The sequence below is a fragment of the Phyllobates terribilis genome, unplaced genomic scaffold (genome assembly GCF_046119375.1).
Source record: "Phyllobates terribilis strain yellow unplaced genomic scaffold, ASM4611937v1 Scaffold_12__6_contigs__length_324123572, whole genome shotgun sequence".
Lineage (NCBI taxonomy): Eukaryota > Metazoa > Chordata > Amphibia > Anura > Dendrobatidae > Phyllobates > Phyllobates terribilis.
In genome coordinates this window covers 601,872-612,771 of record NW_027362772.1, presented here as the reverse complement: position 1 = coordinate 612,771, position 10,900 = coordinate 601,872, and the positions used below count along the sequence as shown (strand labels likewise).

General features: G+C 41.2%; 1 protein-coding gene across 1 annotated transcript in view; it reads right to left on the bottom strand.

The window, feature by feature from the left end:
• Window positions 1-249: 249 nt before the first annotated feature.
• Window positions 250-10,900, bottom strand: part of LOC141171858 (uncharacterized) — a 28,518-nt gene continuing 17,867 nt past the window's right edge. The window contains exon 8 of the mRNA XM_073655487.1: window positions 250-2,986. Coding sequence (XP_073511588.1) covers window positions 1,179-2,986 — 1,808 coding nt within the window. The 3' untranslated portion in view covers window positions 250-1,178. The remainder of the gene's footprint in view (window positions 2,987-10,900) is intronic.

The following is a 10,900-nucleotide window of genomic DNA, read 5'->3' as shown; positions in this document are numbered from 1 at the left end:
TTAATTTCAGTACAGGAGTAGTTGAGTGTTAAGTTGATGGTTGTAAAAAGATACTTCTTTCCGTATATTTTTTCTATCGAGGACTTCTTATCAGATGTGATCGATTAATGACTATCACGATATTCTTATGAAAAAATGTATCGATTTATTCTCGGATTGTCCATTAAAAAGACTGATTACATAAAATAATTAAATAGTTACAGAGTGATTGTCCATAATTAGCTTAATAATTGAGATTCACCCATCTTTCCCTGGGATCCTGGATGGTAGATTGCGTCTGTCTGTGTCCAGCACGTCTCAGGATGACACCATGTGTCCGGCTAAAGAACGTGTTTCCTTGGGCCTACATCAGCAGCTGGTTTACACACAGATCCTTGTCCTGTGGAATGGCAAGAGACCCCCCCCCCCGTCTCTAACATGGGCTTTTATAGGCCTGTCATATAGCACCTGTTCTTCTAATTATGGTGCTGAACTAAAAATACACAAATAGCGCATGTCATCTAGAAACCCCAGCACGATGGCTGATGCAATCTTATGTATGGTACAGAATTCAGAATTAAGAATAAAATGAATATCCATAATTAATATTTAACAATGGTGAGATAAAATTGATTAAAGTGCTCATGGAACGTCTTAAGCTGTTGCTCAGATTCCGTCCAGATGATTAAAATATCATCAAAGTAATGGTAGTAGGCAAGAGCCCTGATGGGACATGTGAACAAGAAGTCACTTTCAAGCTTGGCCATTAAAAGATTTGCGTACTGTGGAGCCATGTTACTTCCTATTGCTGTACCAGTCTCTTGTAGATATATATTGTTATGTTATCAAATTCTAATAATTGTGGGCGAAGATGAATTTTGTAATTTTCACCACAAAGGTGAAATAATCCTCCTGGTCAGTTTGCTTTCTCTCCCAGTACCTTTTCCTTCTACCACTGTTAGGTTTCTGGGAAGTTATACTTGCTCCTTTTATTTTTGGTTCTCATTAGCTTGCCTTCTTTGCCCTATATGAATGTGTTTTAGTTTCTCACTCAGGGTTTTTCATATCTTATGTCACACTTTTCTTTCCCCTTGTTGACAGTGTGTTGCAGACTCCCCTCTGGTTCCTCAGGAAATACGAGAAACTCCTCAACTGTCTATTTGGTAGTTAGGTCCGAGGTGGTGTTTTAAGTTGTGCAGCTAGGGCCTTTCTAGTGTATACAGAGACCAGTTGGGTGTAGTTGAGTCATTCTCCCCTGTGTGGGTTCTCTCGTGGCTATCAAGATGCGCTTTCTGGTTAAAACATTTCCCACATTTTGAACATGAAAAAGGCTTCTCCCCTGTGTGACTTCTCTGATGTTTATTAAGAGTTGATTTCCGTGTAAAATATTTCCCACATTCTGAACATGAAAATGGCTTCTCCCCTGTGTGAGTTCTTTGATGTTTGATAAGATTTGATTTCTGGTTAAAACATTTCCCACATTCTGAACATGAAAAAGGCTTCTCCCCTGTGTGAGTTCTTTGATGTTGGATAAGATTTGATTTCTGGTTAAAACATTTCCCACATTCTGAACATGAAAAAGGCTTCTCCCCTGTGTGACTTCTCTGATGTTTATTAAGAGTTGATTTCCGTGTAAAATATTTCCCACATTCTGAACATGAAAAAGGCTTCTCCCCTGTGTGAGTTCTTTGATGTTTGATAAGATTTGATTTCTGGTTAAAACATTTCCCACAATCTGAACATGAAAAAGGCTTCTCCCCTGTGTGGGTTCTCTGGTGCTTAACAAAATAACATTTCTGGTTAAAACATTTTCCACATTCTGAACATGAAAATGGCTTCTCCCCTGTGTGGGTTCTCTGATGTCTGATTAGATTTGATGTCGCTATAAAACATTTCCCACATTCTGAACATGAAAATGGCCTCTCCCCTGTGTGGGTTCTTTGGTGTTTAACAACATCTGATTCATGTTTAAAACATTTTCCACATTCTGAACATAAAAAAGGCTTCTCCCCTGTGTGAGTTTTGTGATGTCTGATAAGATCTGATTTATTTACAAAACATTTCCCACATTCTGAACATGGAAATGGCTTCTCCCCTGTGTGAGTTCGCAGATGCTTGATAAGATTTGATTTCTTTGCAAAACATTTCCCACATTCTGAACATGAAAATGGCTTCTCCCCTGTGTGAGTTCTCTGATGTGCGAAAAGATTTGTTATCGATGTATAAGATTTCCCACATTCTGAACATGAAAAAGGCTTCTCCCCTGTGTGGGTTCTCTGGTGGCCATCAAGATTTGCTTTCCATTTAAAACATTTCCCACATTCTGAACATGAAAAAGGCTTCTCTTCTTTGTGGGTTCTCTGGTGACTGAGAAGAGATATTTTCTGCACAAAACATTTTCCACATTCTGAACATGAAAATGGCTTCTCCCCTGTGTGGGTTCTCTGGTGGGTATCAAAATTTCTTTTCCATTTAAAACATTTCCCACATTTGGAACATAAAAAAGGCTTCTCTTCTGTGTGGGTTCTCTTGTGTCTGAGAAGATATATTTTCTTTACAAAACATTTCCCACATTTTAAACATGAAAATGGCATCTCCAATGTATGAGTTCTCTGGTGACTAACAAGATCCGATTTCTGGTTAAAACATCTCCCACAATTGGAACAGGAAATTCGATTGTCTCCTGTGTACATTTTTTGATGTTTAAGAAAATACTTTTTGAGGGGAAAACTATTTCCATATTCTGACTGTGAAAATGGCTTCTTTCGTTTAGGAGCAGTTCGTCTGTTAATGCCTCTTTTGTGACTGTGATTTTCCTTAGTAGTCGGTAATGAATCAGAAGTCAGGACCTGTTTTAAAGAATCCGATGACAAATCTTTGTTGTGAAGGGATGATGGTAAATCTGGAGTAATGGCATTCACTTCAATTGTATCCTGTGGGATCTCAAGATCATCTGATTTAGAAATTGAAGAGGTCAGCTGTCCCTCTGATCTCCTGGTACAGTCATCTGCCAAGAATAAAACCAATTATTATTTTTGAAGAAAATATCCTTGAATTTTATATTTCTGAACATTTAAACTGTCTGTAGAAATGGCAAGTTACGTAATAACATTGAATTATTCACTAAGACACTGACAGTTCACAGTCTAATTTAAAACCTCATAGCATGAACCAGTAGAGCGTGGTCCATCATCTGCCAGTGTAAAAACTGAAGTTTCTACATTATTATGGTCTCAAATGCTCCTGAAAAGCAACATGGCTTCCATAACCCAATTCAGCAATATCTCTCAAGTCTCCCCCTTGCTTCTGAGCCTTGCAGCGTGCCCAAACCACATTTAGCATCCATATATTTGGCATTACTCTAGTAAGAAGAACCCACTTAATTTATAGTGTGTGTGTGTGTGTGTGTGTGTGTGTGTGTGTGTGTGTGTGTGTGTGTGTGTGTGTGTGTGTGTGTGTGTGTGTATCTCCTGGAGTACAATATGAACACTATGTGTTGGGCAATAAAATAATATATTTGCAATTTTCAGTCTCGCAACATCCAGGCGTGCAAATTTCCAGAAAGTGGTTGTGGAGTCAAAATAGTCACTACTCCTATAGATTCATTTCCTGAGGGTTATAATTTCCAAAACGGAGTCACTTTCTGGGGATTTCTACTGCTCTGATTTTCTGTAATTTTGTCATATTAGGGCTTCTGCAAATGGTGGGTCTCATCGCCTCTGGGATCTGCTCCTGCGGCATCTGCTTCTGTCACCATACGTGGCCTCATTCATTCTGCAGAGAATCTAACTTCATGGTATATGTAGTCAAATGCCCATGTGGTCTACAATACGTATGGAAAACTATTCAACACATCAGGGACCGCATTGTCAAACACAAATCCACTATCCGTTGTGGCAAAACCTGGTTACTACTACCCTATCATTTCGCCAGGTATACAGTATAACAACTCAGGTTCCAGGTGATCGAACAAGTATCCAGACCCAGACAAGGTGATAACTTTATTAAAATCCTTAAACAGCGGGAGTGGTTCTAGATCCACGCCCTTCATACACTGTCCCTCAAGGCTCTCAACCATGAAATAGATTGGCTAACCTGATCTTTTTTTCAGACACGCCAGATCAGCTCTATAACCCACTCCTACTCCCCCTCTCCAAGGGAGTGCCTGAAACCCCTTCCCCTCTCCCCTGCCCTCCCACTCAGATCTCCTCCACCCCTTCACCCTCCCCCTCTTACACACAGCACCTATGTGTCATTCTTGCAAATCTAAGTACATACAAGGGACATACCCTCACACTGTATAGGTTCATACAAGACTCCATACATTTCCTACATCCCTCTCCATTATTGCTTTAATCCAGGTCACCATTTGATCCAACCAAAAGAAGCAGTTTTTTTCCCCCACCAAGATAAACCTCACTTTTGCCCCTCATCCACACACCGTGATGACAATATAACAAAACTATCGCATATAACCTACAGCACAAGCGCGGACTTTGCCCATCGCAATGGTTACGCTACATGTGACACGGCCATACAGTGAGCAGGCACTACCCAACAGACCCAGTCCCTGTGCCATGTCACCCGCCCGTGACACAACTTCCAGTGGGCGGGTTTGACGCACGCACTTCCAGTTCGGCAGTAATTGCGGAAACTTACCTAAACCCTCCAGCCGCAACCTGAGACAGATGCACGAGACGAAGGAGCAGGAGCGCCGGAATGCCAGTTCACAGCTCCATTAAAGGTAGCCACCCAGCACACTTTGTGCAGACAGGCAAGCCACCTGGCAAGATCATACAACATGCTTCTATACTGATCGGTTTGGGCACCTGTACTCCCTATATGTCTCTGCCCTGTTACTTAATAAGCTTCATTACTTATCTGAGTGGGGCCCTATATTGCTGATATGTCTCTGCCCTATACCTAACATGCCTTTATACTCATCTATTTGGGGACATATATTCCTTATGTCTCTGCCCTGATACCTAACTTATTTACCCCTAAGCTCTATCGTTCTACTCCTGGCTCCTTTACGTAATCATTAACCCCTTTTAGACATTATAAGTAATAATTATTACATTTGGTGGATCGCAAGTGTCAGCTGATTTTGACAGCTGACACCCATCACTGCATGAAAATGATCTTGCTGCGGAATGCACTGTTCTTCTTCTTGAACCATGGAAGGAAGTGCTGTTTGAGAAACTCAACATACATTATGGAGTTCATCTTTACCCCTTCAGGGATCCTAAAAGGGCCAACAATCTCTCTCCCCATGATTCCAGCCCAAAACATTACTCGACCTCCTCCTTGTTAGCACCGTAGCCGTGTTTGCATGGGGTGTCCATCAACCAGTCATCCTCCACTCCATCCATCTGGACCATCAAGATCATTTCATGCATGATAATGCCCCGTCTCATGCTGCACATAACACATCTGCATCTCTGGCTGCTATGGGCATAAAAGGGGACAAACTTATGGTGTGGCCCCCATGCTCCCCTGACCTCAACCCCATTGAGAACCTCTGGAGCATCGTTAAAAGGAGTGTCTATGATGGCGGGAGGCAGTTTACATCTAAGCAACAGCTCTGGGAGGGTATTCTGTCCTCATGCAAAACAATTAAAGCAGAAACCATCCAAAACCTGACAAATTCAATGGACGAGAGAGTTCAGAAGCTCCTTTCGAACAAGGGGTCCTATGTGCAAATGTAACATCACCTAGAAGAAAGTTTTGAGTTGAAAACTGTTTGATTTCAGTTTGTAATAACCTGCTAATGCTTATAATTTCAAAAATGACCATTTTTTGTTCTTTATTAAAATGAAAAGGTTGAAAACTCTGCTGTGCATAATAATTTGGAACATGCATTTTCAGTGCAGTTTGAGGTTTTTTTTTTTTTTAAATATACTGTTATCATAGGCAGTTTGTACAAAAACCTTTCAATTGTACTCTAATAGTTATTTGACTGGAAAATTACAATGACTGCAATTCATATAGGTAATTTGGGAAAATCTGAGAAAATATTATTCGCATAATAATTTGGAACACAGTGATATAGATATATATATATATATATACACACAGTACAGACCAAAAGTTTGGACACACCTTCTCATTTAAAGATTTTTCTGTATTTTCATGACTATGAAAATTGTACATTCACACTGAAGGCATCAAAACTATGAATTAACACATGTGGAATTATATACTTAACAAAAAAGTGTGAAACAACTGAAAATATGTCTTATATTCTAGGTTCTTCAAAGTAGCCACTTTTTGCTTTGATGACTGCTTTGCACACTCTTGGCATTCTCTTGATGAGCTTCAAGAGGCAGTCACCGGAAATGGTCTTCCAACAATCTTGAAGGAGTTCCCAGTGATGCTTAGCACTTGTTGGCCCTTTTGCCTTCACTCTGCGGTCCAGCTCACCCCAAACCATCTCGATTGGGTTCAGGTCTGGTGACTGTGGAGGCCAGGTCATCTGGCGTAGCACCCCATCACTCTCCTTCTTGGTCAAATAGCCCTTACACAGCCTGGAGGTGTGTTTGGGGTCATTGTCCTGTGGAAAAATAAATGATGGTCCAACTAAAACGCAAACCGGATGGAATAGCATGCCGCTGCAAGATGCTGTGGTAGCCATGCTGGTTCAGTATGCCTTCAATTTTGAATAAATCCCCAACAGTGTCACCAGCAAAGCTCCCCCACACCATCACACCTCCTCCTCCATGCTTCACGGTGGGAAAAAGGCATGTAGAGTCCATCCGTTCACCTTTTCTGCGTCGAACAAAGACACGGTGGTTGGAACCAAAGATCTCAAATTTGGACTCATCAGACCAAAGCACAGATTTCCACTGGTCTAATGTCCATTCCTTGTGTTCTTTAGCCCAAACAAGTCTCTTCTGCTTGTTGCCTGTCCTTAGCAGTGGTTTCCTAGCAGCTATTTTACCATGAAGGCCTGCTGCACAAAGTCTCCTCTTAACAGTTGTTGTAGAGATGTGTCTGCTGCTAGAACTCTGTGTGGCATTGACCTGGTCTCTAATCTGAGCTGCTGTTAACCTGCGATTTCTGAGGCTCGTGACTCGGATAAACTTATCCTCAGAAGCAGAGGTGACTCTTGGTCTTCCTTTCCGGGGGCGGTCCTCATGTGAGCCAGTTTCTTTGTAGCGCTTGAAGGTTTTTGTAACTGCACTTAGGGACACTTTCAAAGTTTGCCCAATTTTTCGCACTGACTGACCTTCATTTCTTAAAGTAATGATGGCCACTCGTTTTTCTTTACTTGGCTGATTTTTTCTTGGCATAATACAAATTCTAACAGTCTATTCAGTAGGACTATCACCTGTGTATCCACCAGACTTCTGCACAACACAACTGATGGTCCCAATCCCATTTATAAGGCAAGAAATCCCACTTATTAAACCTGACAGGGCACACTTGTGAAGTGAAAACCATTTCCGGTGACTACCTCTTGAAGCTCATCAAGAGAATGCCAAGAGTGTGCAAGGCAGTCATCAAAGCAAAAGGTGGCTACTTTGAAGAACCTAGAATATAAGACATATTTTCAGTTGTTTCACACTTTTTTGTTAAGTATATAATTCCACATGTGTTAATTCATAGTTTTGATGCCTTCAGTGTGAATGTACAATTTTCATAGTCATGAAAATACAGAAAAATCTTTAAATGAGAAGGTGTGTCCAAACTTTTGGTCTGTACTATATCTATCTATTAGTACCCATGAATAAATATTCAGAAAAAAAAAATTATAAAAGCACACATATTTGGCATCGCCGCATCCAGAACGACCTGACCTATAAAAATGTCCCACTAGTTAACCCCTTTAGTGAACACGGTAAAAAAAAAAAAAGGAGAGGCAAAAACCAGTGCTTTATCATCATCATACCGCCGAACAAAAAGTGAAATAGAATGCGATCAAAAAGATGAATGTAAATAAACATGGGACCACTGAAGACGTCATCTTGTCCTGCAAAAAACAAGCTGCCAGACAGTTTCATCAGCCGAAAAATAAAGTTATGCGATGCAAAAAAAATTATTCTTCTATAAAATTGTTGGTTTTTGTTTATTCTGCCTCCCAAAAATCGTAATAGAAAGTGATCAAAAAATGTCACATGCCCGAAAATGGTAACAATAAAAACGTCAACTTGTCCCGCAAAAAATAAGCCTTATATGACTGTCAGCCGAAATATGGAAAAATTATAGCTCTCAAAATATGGCAATGCAAAAACTAGTCTTTGCAAAAAAAAAGTCTTATAGTGTATGATAGCTTTCAATCATAAAAATCCTATATAAATCTGGTATCGCTGTAATCGCACCGACCCAAAGAATAAAGTAATCTAATCATTTATACTACACGAGGAACGGTGTAAAAAATAAATAAAACCAATTCTTCACCTGCTGCTGATTTGTTCATTCTGCCTCCCAAAAATCGCAGTAAGGCTCGGCTCACATTTATCCTGCACTCTGCGCTGAGCGCTTACACCGGGGTTTCCGTGTAAATCTCTGAAATAAATGATTCAGACGGAACCCCTGGCAAAAGATTCCCTGTAATGAGGAAGGTGGAGGCACAGTCGACGCCGTCTGGCCTGTGATCCTAGTGTCCGGCTTTTTATTAGGTGTGCATAAAAGTGCACTCGGCCACAGTTTTGTAAATCTCTGAAAGGACAAGGCTAAACAAAGGCAAGACGAACTGCAGAGTAACTTTGCTGCCTCATTATAGTGAATGGATTCCTTGGGATAGGGTTAGGATTGTGTTGGGATTAGGGTTGTTTAAGGGTTACGATTAGGATTAGGGTTGTGTTGGGGTTAGGATTAGACCTACGGTTAGGGTTGTATTAGGGTTGGGGTTAGGGTTGTGTTGGGGTTAGCAGTAAAGAAAAAAAATGACGATATGGTGACTAGTGTTGAGCGCAAGTGCTCGCTACTTGACTGCATCAGGTGCTCGGGTATGCGCCTAGTATCGCGGGTGCTCAAGTGACATGCTCGAGTCTCCGCCCCATATGTTTTGCGTTTGTTATACAGCTAAAAAAAAAAAAACACGTGGGAATTGCCTGCCATACACGGGCAATCCCCGCATGGTTGTTTCTGGGTGTCTAAAAACCATGAAACATGCAAGGTGGGGGCTCGAATATGTCACTCAAGCACCCACGATACTTGGTGCATACCCGAGTGTACCTGATGCAAACTCAAGTAGCGAGCACTTGCGCTCAAGACTAATGACAACTTATTCAACATGATGACCTAATGTTGTCAAATTCTGTGTCGTACCTCTGGGTTCAAAATGTTCATTATACCCCTTGATAATATCCTTGAGGGGTCTAGTTTCCAAAATGGGGTCACTTGTTGTGGGGGAGGTTGCACTGTTTAGGCATATCAGGGGCTCTCCAAACGCGACATGGCGTCCGCTCTCGATTTCAATTTTGCGTTCAAAAAGTCACACAGTGCTCTTTCCCTTCTGAACCCTGCCATGTGTCCAAACAGTGTTTTTTCCACACATAGGCTGCGTGCCCACGATGCATTTTTCAAGTGTTTTTTTAGCTGTGGAATTTCCTCAGCGGAAACGCTTTTAAAACACTTGGTGATATGTGCCCCATGGTCCCCAATGAAAATCTACATGTTCTGTGCACATGCTGCGGAATTTTCCGCAGCGGATTTTCTGTGCGAAAAAATCTGCAGCATGTCCATTATTTGTGTGTTTCCGCATGGGCATTTGACTACTCAATGCATTTGAAAAACGCATGGCAAATCCGCATGTAAAACGCTGCAAAAACGCTTAAAAAACGCGTGTAAAATCCGCAAGCATTTTTACGGCCAATGACATGCAGAAATGCTGCGGAAATTTTCTACTTCAATTCTGCATCGTGGGCACATAGCCTTATATGGTATCGGCGTACTCAGCACAAATTGTGCAACAATTTTTGGGGTCTCTTCTTACCCTTGTCAAAATAAAAAAATTGGGGCTAAAATATCATTTTTTGTGGAAAAAGTTAGATTTTTTTTTATTTTCACGGGTCTACATTATAAACTTCTGTGAAATACCTGGGGGTTCAAGGTGCTCACCACACATCTAGAGGAGTTCCTTGAGGGGTCTAGTTTCCAAAATGTGGTCACACGTGGGTGGCTTCCACTTTTAAGGCACATCAGGGCCTTCCCAAATGTGACATGGCGTCCTCTAATTATTCAAGCAAATTTTACATTTAAAAAATCAAATGGCGCTCCTTCCCTTCCGAACCCTGCTGTATGCCCAAACAGTAGTTCTTCCCCACATATGGGGTATCGGCGTACTCAGGAGAAATTGCACAACAAATGCTTTGGTACAATTTCTCCTGTTATGCTTATGAAAATGCAAAATTTGAGTCAGAAAAACATTTTCGTGGGAAAAATGTGAAAACTTTATTATTACGGCTCAATATTATAAAATTCTGTGAAGCACCTGGGGGTTCAGGGTGCTCACTACACATCTAGATAAGTTCCCTGAGGGGTCTAGTTTCCAAAATGGGGTCACTTGTGGGGGGTTTCCACTGCTTAGGCACATCAGGGGCTCTCCAAACGCAACATGACGTCCGCTAATTATTCAAGCAAATTTTACATTCAAAAAGTCAAATGGCGCTCCTTCCCTTCCGAACCCTGCCGTGCGCCCAAACAGTGGTTTTCCCCCACATTTGGTGTATCTGCATGCTCAGGGGAAATTGCACAACAAAGTTTTTGTTCCATTTTTTTCCTGTTACCCTTGCAAAAATAAAAAAAATAGGGTCTAAATTTAAATTTTTGTGAAAAAAAGTTAAATGTTCATGGTTTTCTTCCACATTCCAAAAATTCCTGTGACGCACCTGAAGGGTTATTAACCCCTTCGCGACCTTGGGATTTTCAGTTTTTGCATTTTCGGTTTTTGCTCCCCTTGTTCCCAGAGCCATGC